The sequence below is a fragment of the Leiobunum rupestre genome, chromosome 6, assembly GCF_980474605.1.
Source record: "Leiobunum rupestre chromosome 6, qqLeiRupe1.1.hap1, whole genome shotgun sequence".
Lineage (NCBI taxonomy): Eukaryota > Metazoa > Arthropoda > Arachnida > Opiliones > Sclerosomatidae > Leiobunum > Leiobunum rupestre.
Genome location: NC_143389.1, coordinates 24,605,125 through 24,624,194, shown reverse-complemented (window position 1 = coordinate 24,624,194; position 19,070 = coordinate 24,605,125). Strand labels below are relative to the sequence as shown.

General features: G+C 35.5%; 1 protein-coding gene across 1 annotated transcript; it reads right to left on the bottom strand.

The window, feature by feature from the left end:
• Window positions 1–209: 209 nt before the first annotated feature.
• Window positions 210–6,192, bottom strand: LOC149940469 (blastula protease 10-like). Its single transcript, XM_090179271.1, has 11 exons — window positions 6,136–6,192; window positions 6,035–6,088; window positions 5,788–5,965; window positions 4,258–4,393; window positions 3,958–4,033; window positions 3,199–3,393; window positions 2,996–3,128; window positions 2,265–2,408; window positions 2,104–2,207; window positions 1,353–1,495; window positions 210–336 (listed from the first exon to the last, which is right to left on the bottom strand). The coding sequence occupies exons 1-11, from the start codon at window positions 6,190–6,192 to the stop codon at window positions 210–212; spliced, it is 1,347 nt and encodes a 448-aa protein (XP_090035397.1).
• Window positions 6,193–19,070: the final 12,878 nt, after the last annotated feature.

The following is a 19,070-nucleotide window of genomic DNA, read 5'->3' as shown; positions in this document are numbered from 1 at the left end:
TCTAGTTGTATTTTTGATATGGACCCGATAGGCATAAAACCAGAAATAATAAGTGTCGTACAATAGAAAATTATGATGAAAGTTACTAAACGTACCCTTTGTACACCTCTATACTTGTATTGACAGTGTAGTACTATTTCTGCCCTATGTGGCCTTCAATAAGATTATTTTAGAATTTCCGAAATTGTTTATTTCATTTGTACGTCATTTTACAAAAAGTTTACATTAGCTTGAAGTCCACGACCAGTTTTATATTTGCTGGCTGAGATTAAAATGATAAATTCGTTTTCTTTCGAGATCTTTACGTCACCTTTGGGAATATCCTCGCCACAGTACCTGAAATCGAAAAAGAAATCTTTCATTTATCGAATGAGTGGAGGCTCAATGAAATATTCGTTTTCCATAAATAATCCTTTCCCTTCCTTAAACGCTGAAAATTACTTTTGACCCACCCCAGGATTAGGGTATTCGGGGGGACCATACTTTAAAAAATGGGCCTATTTAATTGACGCTTCACCCAGGTTCAAGCATCCGTAAGTGTTAAGGGTGTAGGTTAGGAAACCCCGCCTCAAGTGGTAAAACCTATAATTATTTTAATTCGAGAATCATTGATAAATTTGGCTTTAAAATTAATGGTCAAGTTTTATATTTGTTCTGGTTTTAGTAAGCCTAAAAGGAAATCTAGTTGTACATTTGTTCAAACATCGTAACAAGCCAACTAATATGTGGTAAAGCGTTACGAACGAAATATAGAAACGAAGGTCCTTTAATCTAATCCAGTTGTTTCCGATTTCTGTTTGTTAATAGGTGTTTAATTTTAAATTTGAAGGCCCGATTTTAGAGCTACTATAGGCCTATTCTGTAACTTAGGTCAGCAACAACCTACGCCTCCAATGTACACTACCTGGTTTTGATTACGACAATAGCGACATCTGTTGAAAAAAGAGCTCTTTGACGTCGACACTTGCTTTAAAACGCGGGGAAAATATATTATTTTTCACTAACAACCGATAACGTTTTTAGAAGGGAATGTTCAAATACCAGAAGTGTTACCAGATTGCCCTCAAACAGTCGAACAAATGTTAATTAACTAAAAACAACTGTTCCTTTTTAGAGTTCATTTTTCTATACAGCTTTCACTAACACTTGAAATAGTGTTAAAAGTCGCTTTTTTGAAATAAATGATTTTTTTCCTTCTTTCCCGACAAACTGTTTAAACTCTAACCATCTAATATTAATAAAAGCAGTAAAATCTAACTTTTAATTCTCTCGCTTTAAATATTGATTTCCCTGTCAGAAATTTGTGAATCGCTTTATGAGAGCGGCACACTTTGGATGGGCATTTCGCTTACATGTCTCCATTGTACCGGTCCTCGGTTCTTATTTCGACTCTTTCAAACACGCATAAATTATCCAAAGGATGTCCTGTTAGATTGAGTCGTCTATCGAAATTGAAATCGAGGAAGGTCACTTGCACGCGCTTCCCCGGCGGAGCCTGTTGAAAGGTTAAAGTGTTCAATATTTTTCCGAATTATTTTTTTAATAATAATCAGCTAGGCTAATACCCAAGGCACCACCCTAACCCCAAGTCATCTATCGACTTTCAATGCCTTTAAATCAGGTGGTGGGGTTACAATACCCCAGAAGGTGGTGACAAGCCCTTCATACCATGTGAGACAACAGTTTCCTACACCAAATATTAATGTTAACCTCAGCAAGTTATGGAAAAGGGAAACCCGAAAAACTCGGGGAAAAACCCAATTAGCTAGAGGAAATATAGCAAACTCAAAGCAGTAGTTCCGAGTTTTCACCCGGTGCCATAAGCTGGTATCAAACGTGGCTCCTCTAACTGCAATTGAGAAATTTAATTTTTAAATATAAAATTTTGATTAACTATTTTAATCACAAATTATTTTTAAAATATTTTGTTTGAAACGAAATGATATACTATATCAAAATTAATGCTTAAAAACTTCAAAATGTAATAGTTCTTTTATATTTGCCTTTTTAGTAATTATTGCGGTCAGTATATTAATTGAAAAATATTTGAATACTAGACTTAGAATAGTTTGCCTCCTCAGTAATAAATTTGAATTTACTAACTTGTATCCACCAACTGCAGTCTTCGTAGGGGTTTTTTCTTTCGGGATAGTTCGGTGTTTGAATGACTCCGGGCTCTGTCACATTTCCGCCGCACACCGGATCCTCTACGATAATTTGACGAATTGGGAACAGACTTTTAATTTATGATGGGAATCACTCACCGTAATAGTCGCCCTCGAAGTTTTCGCAGAATTCGCCGCTGGTTCTCGGAGGACAATCGCAGAAACAATTCTCCGGTTGATCTTTAACAGGTCTCAGATAACCATTGTTTTGACACGTTACTGTATCTTTATTCGAGCATTTCACTGTAATTTAATTTCATTTATACTTTTTCAAACCTTAAATATTAAAAAAACACCAACTCTAGATTTTTACCAGGCTTTAAATTGTATCTCGACTTTCTAAAACTACGCGCTTGCTTGGTGTGCTTTCGGTTAATAAACGAGGTTTGAGTCAGAGGTAACTAAAGTATGCCGAGACAAAAAATAATCCAATTTACTATTTCGAAAAGGATAATCGCACTGAGTTCTGATATTCAGTTTTCGAAATAGCAAAATGACAAAAAAACTTGCGCGAACATTTCCCGTATCACGTTACGTTTCTGAAAAAAAGTCAGTTGAACTTCTTAATTTTGTCTTATGCGTATAGTCTTTGCCAAAATTTTATATACAACTGTTTAATTTCCATATTTCATTAGTTCATTTGTTATTGGTAAACGTAAAAATGGAAAGTTAAAAAAAAAAAACAGATCAAGTGGTAGCCTAAGTGCTTTGTTAGAAATTCATTTTCTCAAAAATAGTGTAATTTGAATTACAATAGACGATCTGTGATATTTCCACCTTCTATTATTTTACGTTACCGAAATGCAAAATAAAAAAAAATTTCAATATACCACCGCAGTTGTACAGTAAGTTGGCAATTTTTCTATCTCGAAACGTTAGTCCGCTGTATTTTCCCATCAGCCTCTGGTTGTGAGGGTTCTTCGTCACCAAGGTGTTCTTCTCAAATGGTCGGTTGCTGAACGCCTGGAAAAAGTCATTTGTTAAGTTAACCAGCTAGAAAACTTTGTAAAAATGCCTCGGGTTTAATACCTACCATACTATTGTAGTGCATTTCGGAATGGAAATCATACGGAACGCCAAAAGAGCGGTCTTTGTATTTGAAAAATTGGGGTTGCATTTCATTGTTGATGTTGTCTGGCAATAGAACCGCGTATTTATCCCGGTCTTTTCTGGATTGCTCGTGAAAGAAACCAATTGCGTGACCAATTTCGTGAATGATAGTGTGTATCTGTTTATTGAAAAATTCAAATTTAAATTACTGTTATTAAAACCGTAGTAAAATAGCTAGACAATCTGCTTTACTTAATTTGTTTATTCTGAATTCATTGAAATTAATTTTATATAATATTTTGCCACAAATCGATAATTTTGATTTTGCTATGGATTGAAAGTAACGTTAACAAAGATATCAATCAATTCCCGTAGCTCAATCGCGGATATTTCGATGGTATCGGAGTTTTAATAATATTTTAAAATTTAGTTCTATTTACAATTTAGTGATCATTATCATTTAGCTTATTTTAATAAAATAAAAATAATGTTTTTTATTATTTTATATTAATAGTTATTTATCACTACTTTCGTTCAATAAACTCAAAATTTTGATTTATGATCTTTTTAAACCGTAACATCCATTTCCCATCCCCGAAAGCTAGATGTATTTGAAAATACAAAACAGTTTCTAAAAGATACGATTTTATTTTGGCTAGCCGTAGCTCCTCTCTTTTGATCGAATAAGCTAGGTCAAAATTCAAATGCTTTGGCAGACGTCTAAAATATTTATAAAACTTACATATTCGCAACCAACTCCAATGGATATTTCCTGCCCTGAATAAAGCATAAAAGCATTTCCAATATAGGAATAACAACTGCAAAGAAAACAATATTACAAATCATTTCATTTTGAATAATAGTTTGAAATTGTAGTCTTAAAACAATAATGAAATTTCCGTAACTTTAATTATTACAACACGAATACCTACAAACGTATTTAATTTATTTTATCTTCATTTATTTTATATGTATTAAACATAACTTAAATCATTCTTGGTGATAATGCAAGTATTTTGACCACATGTGGTCCTTAACTTACCCGTCGAGATCATGCCTGAAGTATATATATACGTCATCAAACAAGCCTTTTCTTTTAAATTTGAGGCAAGTGTTATTTCTCCAATGCTCAATTCCTTCCTCGATTAATTTGTCCAAACCTGGTTTTTGTTGAATGGCTGCGATACAAAAAAAAATGAACATATTTATATCTAGTTGGTTTCAAAATTATAGGTATTTTGGAAGAAAGCTTAAAAATAAGACGCCTGTACTGATATATTTATTATTTCCATTGCAAAATCAAGAGAAAGTAATAAATTAATGAACAGAAACCCCAAACAGTTTAAAGAACCTATATTTCAATTATATTTTAAATAAATTATAAATTTAAAACTCATCAAAAAATATAAATTTTAACTTTAAAGAAATTATAAATTTAAAACTCATCAAAAAATATAAATTTTAACTTTAAAGAAATTATAAATTTAAAACTCATCAAAAAATATAAATTTTAACTTTAAAGAAATTATAAATTTAAAACTTTAAAGAAATTATAAATTTAAAACTTTAAAGAAATTATAAATTTAAAACTTTAAAGAAATTATAAATTTAAAACTTTAAAGAAATTATAAATTTAAAACTTTAAAGAAATTATAAATTTATAATCCACAAAGAAATTATAAATTTTTAATCCACTAAGAAATTATAAGTTTATGATTCACAAATAAATTAAAAATTTATAATTCACAAAGAAATTAAAAATTTATAATCCACAAAGAAATTATAAATTTATAATCCACAAAGAAATTATAAATTTACAATCCACAAAGAAATTATAAATTGATGATTCACAAAGAAATTATAAATTTACAATCCACAAAGAAATTATAAATTGATGATTCACAAAGAAATTATAAATTTACAATCCACAAAGAAATTATAAATTGATGATTCACAAAGAAATTATAAATTTACAATCCACAAAGAAATTATAAATTGATGATTCACAAAGAAATTATAAATTTATAATTTATTGATACATTTTATTTATCAAGGCTAATTTTTATGTTGTAATCAATCTAGAATTACTTGTTGTTTCAACTATAGCGACTTATTAGTTGTAATTCAAATTGTTAGTGTGGAACTCTTGCAGTTTACGTTTCTACAAAATTTTGGCTTACATATTAGCGCTTCCAATTCTGATTAGTTTTCAATTTAGACCGCCAATTTAATTATAGTGTTGGTGTCATATATTTGTGAGGGAGGTAATTAGGGAGTAGCTGCTAGTTATAGTCATGTCAAGCAAAATAAACTGCCTATCATTATCCATTTCTACATGTGAATTGGCCTTCTACGTAACCCTATACAGACATTATAATTTTCTTGAGGAACGATTTGACAGAAAGACACTTGGATGGAGGCTAAAATCAGCGTCGAATTACAATGTTCTTTCATTTGATCCGTAACCAATTTATAAGAAACCACACGATTTCAAAAACATCATGGGGGCTATGTATTCTGTACTTTCTTAGATCAATGTTTCTATTATTACGACAAATGAAAAACTACCTACATTCATGGAAATCGTAGCTAACTTGTGCATTGGTCCACAGATCTAAATAATCCGATGTGGCTTTTCTTCCTAACAATTCGTTGGAATCATCCTTTCGACTCCGTAATACAATATCTCCTTCGACAATATTTTCACCCTTCGAATTCACACCGGGATTGCCTCCACCGAACATTTTGTACTGCAGAAAATATTTCATTTCTTAAAGTATTATTATTTATGGGAAAAATTAAAGGTCCGTGTAATTTACTTGCGCGATCCAGGGATTGCGTTCCCGGAGTTCTTCGTTCAAATGTTCAGTATTCTACATAAAAATGGCCCATTTAAAGAGGTCGAAAATAAAATACAAACCCGAGGACATGTATGCTTGATTGTAGGATTTTTAAAAATTACATATTCTAGTTCCATGTTTTACAAAAAATTATAGACTTCACTGACCTGTTTCCCATGAAAATTGCCGTCTTTATTAATTGATTTTCCACACTGTCAAAAAAAGAAATCATGTTATTTTGGAACAAAATACTTACAATTTTAATGTCATGGTAGACTAAATGCCATGCCACATTTATTCAAACAACAACAATTTAAAGGACATGTTTTAAGAATGTAAAATCCGCAATCATGTTAAATATAATCTTTTGCAATATTTATGATTAATGTTTTATTCATATTTCTTTGAAAACCGCTGTAAGATTCGAAAAGTGAAACAAGTCGAGTCGGCTCAAATAGATATCTCAAGTGAAAAATGGGATTTGAAAATCTGTGTATCTATCCTGGGATACAGCATAGATACCCACATCGTTACTTTATCGATCTTTCGTAAAATAGCGATTTCAAATTAGAAAATGTTGATCTTCACCTTCAAAACGTCGACGTTTTAAGTCTCTAAATTATACTACGCGTATGCAAATGCATGTAGCTTAGAAACTAACGCTAGCTTACGCATTTCAGAGATCAACATAACTCCCTGTTGAAGAGAAAAAATACTCCTAAAAAGAAGCATCAAATATAACAATACTAAAAAAATACACGAGTTGCTAAATTTCCTCTTGTATGGGACACTAATTTTTAAATTCGACAAATGTAGAAAATTAATTTTCCGCAGTAAGAATTAGGTCAATATACAAAAATGCTGGATTAAATTTAATTTAAAATTATATAAAAATGTGTACGACAAACGGAATTATATTTGATCCAATTACAATTTGGAATTCATTTTATTCTGATTTGATGTAAATTATGTGATCCAAACAGAATTGGTTTCGAAGGGGATCCAAATTTGGACATTGAATTAAATCATTTTCTTAAGGGATACTCTTTAAATAGTACACACTGCAAATTACTTACATTCACGAGTGAGATAAAAATAGGAAATAGGACCAGGCAAAACCGCAACATGTCTCTTGCTAATCTTGAGGAAAACTAAAAACTGATTTGCAGCCAACACCGTAACTAACAAGCCCACATAATATTTTAGCATAGAGATAAAATATAAGTGCCCGCTTGACAAACATAATTAATCACTTTATCGTGTAAAACTATAAATATTGTTTTAGCGTCTTTTGCCACCCACATAACTTCTTATACAAAGGGTTGTCTTTAATAAGTGGATATTAATTAGGAATAAACAAAGTACGGATAATTAATATATTATTTTCTGAAATGTATGGCGGCTTATAACAACGGCCGGTATTTGTTTTTATAGAAATAGCCAGCATAGAATATAAATTTATTATTTATTGGCCTTTCATCTTACGACGAGTGTCATCTATTGTGATTAGTTTCGTGTGGCTCTCTAAAAGCAAAGTAAATTGAAAACACTGTTACGCGTTCTATGCAATGGTGGATCATTTAAATTGTTAAATTTTAAAAAAGCTGCTACTTCACGACTTAGAAAAAAACTTTCTAAGTCATGAAGTAGCAGCTTTTTTAAAATTTAACAATTTATAATAAACCATGGCTAAAAGTTTTAATATTATAGTAGATCATTTAGTTTAACTAGAAAAAGAATAACATAAATTTTAAAATTTTCTTTAAATCTCTTCTTTCTCGTTAGTCTAATGTTATGTAACAAAGTGAGCCCTAACTAGATTTATTTATTATTTTCCTTATATTTGAAGAAAATTCTACCATGTAATAGAGACGTAAGTTTAGTATATTGTGATGTATTAGTTGGAACCGAATGGTTGGTGAGTAGCCCAGAGTATATAAAACGATATTCAGTGGCGCACCGAGAAGGCTCACATTTAAGAAAATGTAAAAATGTAATTCAGACACTTCTTCCGTGTTCACCACTATCTCCTTATCTTTATACTGTTGTGGAACTATAAACTTATCTTCAAACTTTCTTAAATTCCTAGTTTAGTAATAAACGTTTAATTTGTGGTTAATTAATAAGATACATTATTTCAACATACAATAATGTTTACACATTCACAGAAAAACACATTACTACCGAAGGGTGGAAGCAGGGCCTTCACGTATAACTAAATTTAACCTGCCGCATACATTTTCATTAGCATAACATGACTCTGTTAGTGTGTGCTACTATTAATATAACGAATGCCTGTTATGTTGTTTGAATATGCCGCCAAAACCAATAATATAGATGGCGACACCTTATCATTGTTTTAGTTTTTGTTTCTATTTATGTACGTCTACAGTGACGCCAATAAAAACTTTAGTTCGTCCATTTTTGTTCTAAATCGAGCCTCGTTATTTCTGCTTATAAATAATTCTGACAGACTCAAGTATCAACATAATTTTTTTCGAAAGTTAATCTTTAGGATGATTTTTTTTTTACTAACCGCTTGGCAGTGACGCGATTATGTTATTTTATCATTACTTTAAATTCGTTAGGGTTAAGCTTTTTGCTCCCTTTTTATTATGGACGTTTCTACCTTTTCACGTATTTTAACTGCATAATAGTTCAAAGGTGGTTTTTACTAACTTTAATTTGTCGTGAAAATGTCGTACATTTGATTCTCCACCAATATCCCCCTATTCGACTTTATGTTGCTACGCAACGCGTTTTGAAATTTTTAATGTTTAGGCTTAGCTTCTGTTTTCGATTTAGGGCCCGGTGCAGAGACGTTTTTTAAATCTCGTAACTTTACAATCCTCGTAAATTTACGAAAAAGGGGCGTGGCCAATGAACTTACGATTTTTTTCTCGAAAATGGTGTGCAGAGACAATTGGCTCGTAACTTTACGAGTGACTTTCGCTCGTAAAGTTACGAGGGCTCTGGAGGTGTCGTAAAGACGAAAACGGCGCGAAATATTGAAAACAACAATGGCGGAGTTTGTCGCTTTACTCGCGATGCGAAGAGCTGAAGAAATTAATCGAGGAATAAACGTTGTTGAACCAGTAGAAAATGAGAGAATTTATCACGAGAGACCAGACCCTATGGAGTTATAAGACAGAGAGTTTTTAGCAAATTATCGACTTCCAAAAAGGGTATTCATTAAACTTTTGGAAGAGCTAAGGCCCGACCTTGACCATGAAACATTGAGAGGCCGGCCAGTATCTGCAGCTTCCCAGGTAGGAAAATAATTTATTATCACTATGCAATTGTGTTTTACTACTATTATACGCTTTAACACTGATTATATGGCCAAACACTTAAGTTAATTTTTTATACAACCTTTTGGAATACATTTTTTACATCGTACTCTTTCATACTCAAAACTGATATTTTATCTAGGCATATTTTTGAGTGACGCAAAAAGCCATTGTTCGAAGAAAGTATCTGGGAAGGAAGTGATTTTCCTAAGACTTAGGAAAAGCACTTACCTAACCTCACCCCTTTCCTGAGCTAGGGGGAAAGACCAAAACCAGAGAAAATTTGTTGTATAGAGTCAGTTTTTGGGAGATGTTTCACCCTCTATGTACCGTCGGAATGAAAAATTTCCATATGGCAAATAACTGAGTGAAAAACATTCTAAAATAATTTGGTCTTTCCAACATTTTCCCTCCGTGTGTTGCACTATAATGTTCATAATTTATGTTGCCACTTCTAATCATGGTTATTTTATATAGATACTCATTTGCTTGCATTTTTACGCGACTGGAAGTATATCCAGTGGGTGACGGCCAATGATCATCGCCACATGGTGGAGAGATCCACAGTATCAAGGATCATTGGTCGTGTTACAAATTCCATCAACCAGCGAATGCACCGATATGTCAAATTTCCATCTACCCAGGAAGAACTTAAAGAAACATCTCTTGGATTCTTCAAGAAGACCAAGCTTCCTGGGGTCATCGGATGCATCGACTGCACCCACATACCTATCCAGAAGCCATCTGGTCCCGGTGCCCACGTTTACATGAACCGCAAAAAACGCTATTCAATCAACGTCCAGCTTATATGCGATGCCAACACCCGCATTCTGGACGTTGTAGCGGAGTGGCCCGGGAGCACTCATGATGCAAGCATTTGGGCCAACTGCGGCCTCAGGTCCCACCTCTCTTCCGCAAATTTGGAAGGGTCATGGCTCATAGGGGACAGTGGCTATCCCCTTGAGCCTTGGCTTATGAGACCCATACCACATCCAGAAGGTCAAGCTCAAGAGAGGTTCAACCATCGCCTCTGTAAGACTAGAAGCTGCATTGAAAGGTGCAATGGCCTTTTTAAGTCTACTTGGCGTGCGTTGAGCGATTACGGAGGCAATTTGCTGTATGCCCCGGATAAGGTTTGTAAATTTGTATTCGCTTGTGCCATCTTGTACAATTTCTACCTTGACGAGGGTGTTGATATGCCCGAGCCAATGGTAGAAGAGCAAGATGGCCCAAGCGACCAGGATCCCCCTGAAACCACTTATGCTCAATTACAGGTTCGAGCGAATCAAATTTTAAATCAATTGGTAGAAAACTTGGATAGGCAAAGAAATTTACATCAAGAATAATATCAGTTTTCTACAAATTGATTTGATTTGATTTTTTCGGCCTGTAATTTTTTAATTTAAACTACTCTGGCCCATAATTAACTTTCACCTTGGGGCATACTTATAGAGCAAATTTGCCCGTGATGTAATCATGGGACTGATGTTTCATGGTCAAGGAGTCTCTTTTTGGAAGTTAAGAATTTGCTAAAAACTCTTGTTTATCTAATAACTCCAATGATTTTGTTCTCTTGTGATATTATTCTTTGTTATTTTAATACTGGTTCAATAACATGTTATTCCTCGATTAATTTCAATTGACAATGAAAAATAATTGCTCTTCGCTAATAAAATGTTTTAATTTAAAACCAAAAAAACTGCAATTAATTATAGAATAATGGATATTAAAATATTCTTAATTCAAAAAAGGAGCCAAGTTTTTTTAAGTTTGTTTTGTCTAATGTGTTACAAACCTTGGGTAGATGGGGGCTTCTTTAGGTAAAAAAAAACAGCTGATTGAGAGTTAAAAACACAATAGCCGATAAGAGGTACATGGTAATCAATTAAATAGTTTCCAAATGAGGAAAATAAGTAAATTACAAATATGAAAATATGGGAAAATATTTGTCTGGTAATTTATAATTTGTATTAATGCTATTTTTCAAAACCAATGATTTTATTTTATGTTTCATAGTTAGAAATGGGAAGTTCAAAGTGTGTAGTGGGTACTGCTGTGATACCAGGAATAAGATATAAAGGAACAATCAGATTTTCAACAGGTAATAGAGCACAGTGAATGCCAATAAGAATTCTAATTGCATTATCCAAATGCCTAAAAAAAATGTAATGAGAAATTTGGCCTCTTCGTAAAGTATTAAACAGAAAGTTTAAATATACCCTTCATGATTATTCGCAACCAACTGGGCTGCCTGGTTTAAAATAGGTGTGGATGTTAGAGTCACTAGTGAAACCAGGGATTGGTTTCGGGGAGGGCACAGAAGGAAACAAATAAAACAAAAATAATCATTTGTACATGCAACCATACATTTGGGGGGGGGGGTGCAAGTAACATCTATGCCACGCCCCCCTGGCTGCACCACTGAGTAGGAGAAGGTTCCTGGTCCCTGGGAGTTAACCTTTTTTGTAACTCCTTTTTAACTTGTCACGTGAACCTTTGGTAGGTATATCAGTTATATGTAAATTTATCTATATTTTCAAATTTCTATATCCACTAATCAACATTCTAAGGTAGCCATAATTACTATAATTCAATTCTCAGAGTTTTCTAGGCATTTGGTTAAAATCCCCTGGGCCCACGAGGGACTGGTTGGGGGCCCTCAGCTGTAGGAGTCCATTGAGGTGTCTAAAGGGAGGATGCCAATAAACAATTTAAAACATTGTAAGGGCTTTAGGGGGGTGGGTTTGCCAATCAACAAAACTTGAAAAATGTTGTATGATCTTGAGTTGGGGGCAAATAAACAAACATTCCAATGGAAAAGGCCCCCTGAATATAACTATTGCCCTCGGCCCCAGAAAAGTTATGCCAGCCCCAACATGTGGAAACCCTCTGATTACTCTAGCAAAATATGAACTACAATACACAGTTTCTATTTGTGGTGAAACAAGTCTTTTTACCAAGTTCAGGACTCTTTTTGGAAGTTCATAATCAGCTTAAAACTATTAATTAATCTCTCGTGTTATAAAGAATATGAATGGTTCAATAATATCGTTGTTGTTCTTCACCAAAAAAATAAAAATGCATTTAAAACGAAATTGTAATTTATTCTAATATATAAATAATTTCAAAAAAGGCGCCAATTTTGGAGAAAATAAAAATGTGGATAGATGGAGACGTCTTGTGCATAAAAAAAACCAAGAACAACATCAAACAGCTGCTGATGAGAATTGAGAACATGGATGAGAGTTAGGAGCAGTATTGAAAAGTTTATTTTAAATAATTTACAACGTTAAAAATGAGAAAAATTTAAAAATGAATAAAATAAGAGAAAACATCCAACTGAAAGCTAGAGAAAGGTATTAAGTAATTTGTAGTCATGATGTTTTTTGACATAAGACATACCTACAATATTGTTTTATGCCTAAGGGTTAGGAAATGGAACTTCAGTCAGCGGATGTTACAGTAGGAGTAGGTTCCGGCGCTCTGGGAGTTTGCCTTTTGTGACATCTTTTTGTTTTGTCATGTGAACCTTTTATATGCATACCAGAATTAACCATAAGTAAATATTTTAATATTGTTCAGAGTTCTGTAGTGAGTAAATATCACAACACCCTCAAGGTTTCCACACTATATCCAATTCAAATGCTCCTGGCTACATTTAATAGGATATTTCCAGAATGTTTGAGTCAAATTTAAGTGAGTTTTAATTTTGATATAATTTTTTTAAATTTATTGGTTTTCTAAGGTTAATTTTTCAATTTATTTATCTGTGGAAACCCTATATTATCATTTAAAATATTATAACAAATACCACTTTTAGATTTTGTTTGGGGACTGGATGGTGCTTCCTCTATGGTTTCTAATTGCGAAGTTGGAATAGGTCTAGGAGGAAGTGGGTTTTCACTAACCGTCTCTCTCGCATCTGTTTATGAAAGTACAACTGAGGTAAATCTTTTAACGTATCTAACCTGACCTTATTAAAATATACCTATGTCCACAACCAACTCTTGCAAACTTCTAAATTTCTTTCTTCCCACAGGTTTATCAACTGAGGGAGCTAAACAAGATTTTGTATAAAATATGAACTGACATTCTAATTCTAAACTCATTTTACCACGTCTCTTCAAAGATAAATCTATCACATCACCGTCACCACCTACACTAGGTGGAGTAGGCCTATTCATTTCGGTGACATGAAATTGGCCTGTATTTGGGGTGCCAATAATTCTCGCGACACTGGTGGAAGGTGGAGGTGTGTGGAAAAAATTTTCACTTGCGGATGATTTTATTGCCTTATATGGGCAACAAAAATTAATAAGCTTGTTATGGTTTCAAATAAAAACACTAGCTTTGTGAGAACTACGAACCTGGTCCCTGATTTGTGCGCTATCGACACCTCCTTTGATTCCGTACAAAGCAGTTTCCCCAATTAAGCGACAAACCGCCAACTCCATTTCACTTAATTCTGGAAGTGGATTTGGACCACCTCCAGTTTTTTTCTTTTCCCTATCTAGGGCTTGGGCCTTACGCTTTACAGAGCTTTTTAAGTCCGTCCACTTTGCCCTTATTTTGGCAGTCGACCGAATAACACCCTTACCCACACAGGCAATCTCTTCCGAAACTTCACCCCAGGCTTTCTCCACATCATCGCTATTTTTATAGGTTTTTCCGAGTCCCATTTCTCTATTGACCAAATCAGGCCTAGCTACCAAACCATTTATTAGGGCTTGTAGCTCCCTGGCGCCAAAATTAGGTTGCCTCTGCTCTCCTGCTTTTATTTTTCCCATAATTTTTGACAAAATAACAGCCTTTCAAAAATTTTCTACATGTAATTAAGTGTTAAACTTGGAACTACTAATCGAAAACTGCATTCACTATCTAATGACAAAATGGAGGTGAAAACTGAATAGCTGATAATTTTTGCGTCGAAATTCCCGCTTTTCTATTGGCTAGTAGGTGGGCGGAGCTTCAACAAAAACCAATTCCAAAATACCAGACTCTTCATTTACGAGCGCCCGAAAAATTGTCTCTGCACCGCGATTTCGATTTACGAAATCGTAACTTTACGACATCGTAAATCCGCTCTCGTAACTTTACAATCCTCGTAAAGTTACGATAATTTTTAAAACGTCTCTGCACCGGGCCCTTAGTTACCAGCCAGATTCCCTGCGAAGTACTGATGAGCTGCAATTGGGGCGAAACCGGTCTACCGCTGAAAATTCTGGCGGTTTTAATTCATTTTTCATTTGTATTGGTCTCGAAGATCTATTTGGTCTGAGTTTCGCGTTTTGATTTAATTCTCGAAGACCTATTGGTCCGAGTATTTCGTAAGTTTTATCATTACTTTAAATTTGTTGGGGTTAAGCTTTTTGCCTCCTTTTAATTATGGACGTTACTACTTTTTCACGTATTTTAACACGTTCTTCTATAATTTGATCATGTCCAAATATTTATTGTCTGCAGCCGCTTAGACCTTTTCGCAACCGTCAAAAAAAGCAAATAATATTGGCATTGAAAAAAAAATGCCTGCATTCGGTAAGACCATTCTGTGTTCAGAAGGTATAAAACGCGGGCTTTGTCCCTAACAGCCTTTCCCTTTACTTCAGAGAGTTTTGTCGTTGTTTTGGGCCATCGCAGCTGGAGAAGATAGGGATGACTCATCCCCGCTCGCGTCAGTGGCGTAGCTGAGAACTCAGAGGTCCCCCCGCAAAAATCTCTATGAGGCCTCCCTTTTTAATTTTTTTTATGGTTAGTGGGGGCCCCACCCGAAGCTCGAGGCACCGCGGGCCCTGCGGACCATCAGCTACGCCACTGGCTCGCGTCATCCACCTTCAGAGTTCTACGAAAGGGGTAATATCTGACCCGTAGGGTTAAGAGCGGGAAAAATACACAGGTGACGCTTACTATTGCACCACAGTGAGTTCGCAGATATTTCTTGGCGGACTTTCTTCTGCAGCAAATTAGGTTGGAGACTGGTAGCATCATCCGAAGGACGAACTATACTAGGCGGCGTGGGGACACTAGACATTATCTTTTTTCGGTCCAGAGTGCGACCTAGCGAGTCGAATGTTTTCCTTTTGTTGCCATATCTTGTAAGCTTTGGTAAATATGGTCAATGGAGGTAAGTGTGATCATGGGCCAAATAATGATAAATCCAGGACATGACTCTAAGCGAAAAACACGTCCAACAGCGCTAACACCCGACAACCATTGCCCCCTACGCTATTTTGGGGGCAAATTTTTTAGGGACAGTTTTCAAAAGTAATACACTTGGTCATCGTAGTAAATATCCAGGAATATTTATTCACAGTTATCATATATGGTGTGGTTATTAAAGTAAGTACTTATTTTTATACGTACTTAGTTCATAATTAGTATAATATATTTAATTATATAATATTAAACATATACTTTCTTAAACACGTTAAAGTTAATCTAAAAATGAGGGGCCAAATATGGCAGGATTTTAGAATTACAACCGCCACTTATTTCCTAATTCCGACTTAGTCACACTAGGTGGCGTTCGGTTCACCAAAAATTTCTGCTTGATTTTTCTCCCATTTTTTTTTATTTGCTCCATCCCCCCCCCCCTACTAAAATGGCCGCCTGAATCTTATGGGGACGACCGATTTAGTACGTTGGAAGGTACCAGAGTCATGTCCTGGATTTATCATTATTTGGCCCATGGTGTGTTTAGGGGTTAAGTGTGTTCACACACTATTATTTCCCTAATATTATTATAATAAAATAATTGATTAATGGATATTGTTTATTTTCAATTTTAATTTTCATTAAATTTAGTTTTTAAAACTTTTAATTGAAAAAAACGTTATACTCTTCTACTTGTGTTTAGAGATTTTATGCCCAAAAGAAAAGTTCTGTAACTTTTTTCCTAACTGGCAAACCGGTTCTATTATTGTAGTCTGCTTTTTTATTTTTGCTAATTATTTGAAGTTTTTAAAATTTAATCTGGAAAAACTCTTTCTAAATTTGCAGTGTGGGGTAATTGTGATCAGTTAATCAATGTTAAAGTTTGGTAAAATAATTTATGGTTTATAAGACAACTTTTTATAATTTTATTTATGTAAACTTACTAAAAAAGGAAAGGTTAAGCTTTAGCTAGCTATATAAGCATCTGGGTACTTTGGTTTAAAAAGACATTATTTTAGAGCTACGAAAACATATAGCTTTATTGGAACACCATATTTAACCTCTGTATGTAATTTCATTGCGATTGGGCAAGGATTTCACGTGATCACAATTACTCCACCCCCCTATCACACTAGCCCCTCATTTTGGGGGTAAGTGTGATCAGTAACAGAGTGCAATTAAATAATTAATATTTAAATAACTATTTATTTGATATAAAATGTGAATGCGCAGTTGTGTAGGATAAAGTGGCCATATTAATAATACAAATTCTTAAGAAGGTGTTATTTTTAGTTTAGGAGTAATTTCAAGTAAACCCCCAAACATATTTTTATCACACTTATTATTATAATATAAAGAGTGTTTTACAGTTTGACTCTCGTAAATATATATATACTATCAACTATTCACAATTAAAATATATACATGAAATATTTATATTTACCCACTGAGTGTCCGCGAAGATCACTAGCGTGGCAGAAAACCATAGAAACGAGAGAAAACCAAATGAAATATTACCAGTTCCCGAGTTAAGAGAACCGGGTCGCCTTTTATTTAAGACTAGCCGAGAAGCCCGCCTTACAGGCGGGCCCTCATCTAGTTGTGTGTTTCGAGGCGCTCCACTCCAGTACGCCCCTCCCACCCCTTTTTCCCATGGGATAATTTCCGTGGCACCCTTTTCCCCATAATCGATCCACTGCCGTAAGGCACCCTCCCCCTTTTACCCATGCGGGAATGTCCGTGGCACCCTTTACCCTATAGTCGAACCACCGCAGTAAGGCCCTTCCTCCCATTTTTCCCCATGTGACAAATACCGGGGTACCCCTCCCCTTTTTACCCATGTGATAATTACCGTGGTACCCACCTCCCCCTTTTTCCCATGTGATAATTACCGTGGTGCTCTTTTACCCATAGTAAAACCACCCCAGTAAGGCCCTTCCGCCCCCTTTTCCCCATGTGATAATTACCGTGGTACCCCCTCTCCCCCTTTTCTCCATGCGAGAATTTCCGTAGTACTCCCCTCCCCCTTTCCAACGCGATAATTTCCGTGGCACCCTTTACCCCATAGTCGAACCACCGCAGTAAGGCCCTTCCTCCCCTTTTTTCCCATGTTATAATTACCGTGGTACACACCTCCCCCTTTTCTCCATTTGATAATTACCGTGGTACCCACCTCCCCCTTTACCCCATGTGATAATTACCGTGGTACCCACCTCCCCCTTTTCCCCATTTGATAATTACCGTGGTACCCACCTCCCCCTTTTCCCCATGTGATAATTACCGTGGTACCCTTTTCCCCATAGTTGAACCACACCAGTAAGGCCCTTCCGCCCCTTTTCCCCATGTGATAATTACCAGGGTACCCCTCCCCCTTTTCCCCATATGATAATTACCGTGGTACCCCCTCTCCGCTTTTCCCATGCGAGAATTTCCGTAGTACTCCCCTCCCCCTTTCCAACGCGACAATTTCCGTGGTACCCTTTTCCCCGCAAAAATAACTCAAACTCGGAGTCGTTCCAAACCTCCCTGTACCCCTTTAATCCCCCTGTATCTAATGGCTGATGCATAAAGGCCACGGGACCAACGTACGCCGAGAGAGCCACGGGACTTTCAAATCGGAACGAACCCGAACCCTACGAAACTCACAGGCCTTCTGAAACCACGGACTGTAAATTTTAGAGGACCGGTATTCTCGAGGTATTTTACGCCCCGTTCACCGATCAGGCTGACGGGAGTCGCTCAAGGTCATAAAAAAACTAAAGCGCGTGTTTTTCGGTCGGCCAGATTTCCAGATAACATGCGGGGGGGGGGTCTATCTCTATGCGTGTTACAAATGTCCTTCACGGACTCTCTCTCTCTCTAGTTCGAAGTGATTGATGCTCGGGGAAACCAAAATTATACAGGGGAAGGCTACGCTCTACTTGTCCTCTAAAATTTACAGTCCATGCTGAAACTAACACATACGATCCCCCCCCCCTCCGAAATCCGCGGCGGAAAGAGAGAAAATTTCTGGTGTATTGAGTGTTGGGACAAACACGGCCAACTCTCAGGGGCGACAGATTTTGAGCATTTTTAGAAACTGACATTTGCGTCACTTTTGAAAATTTGTAATAAAAAACTAAAAACCAAATCGGAAATCAAAGCCGACTCGATGCGAAAACGCAAATCGTAGCGTACGTAAAAAAAATGCCACGCGACCCTCCCGCCCGTAACGCGCGCGCGAAAAGCGTCGGAAAAGCGACAAATAAATCTCCAAAATCGGTTGAAGAACGAACCTACCACCCAACCAACAGCTTTTTATTATATAGATTGTCCTTTTGATTCATGTCCGTCCTTTCATTTGATTCCGCCTCGAATTATTTGTTATTTGGGAAAATTAAAGAGATTTTGATTGAGCAAAATTATTTTCGTCTGATATCCGAATTTAAACTTTACAATTTCCCTTGATGTAATTGACTTTAACGGAGTTTCTCGACACCATGACTGAACATAACGCCATTTCCTTAAAACCTAACATCGTTACGTTGCTCCGTAAATATGAGACAGTTACACATGTCAGAAAGTCTGACAAAATT

Coding starts and splice junctions, on each gene's coding strand:
- LOC149940469 (XM_090179271.1), bottom strand. CDS start 6,192: ATGGAACTAGAATATGTAATTTTTAAAAATCCTACAATCAAGCATACA. Junction 5,966..6,034: donor GCAATCCCTGGATCGCGCAA/GTAAATTACACG, acceptor TATTTTCTGCAG/TACAAAATGTTCGGTGGAGG. Junction 2,409..2,995: donor CTTACTGTACAACTGCGGTG/GTATATTGAAAT, acceptor ATTAAATTACAG/TGAAATGCTCGAATAAAGAT.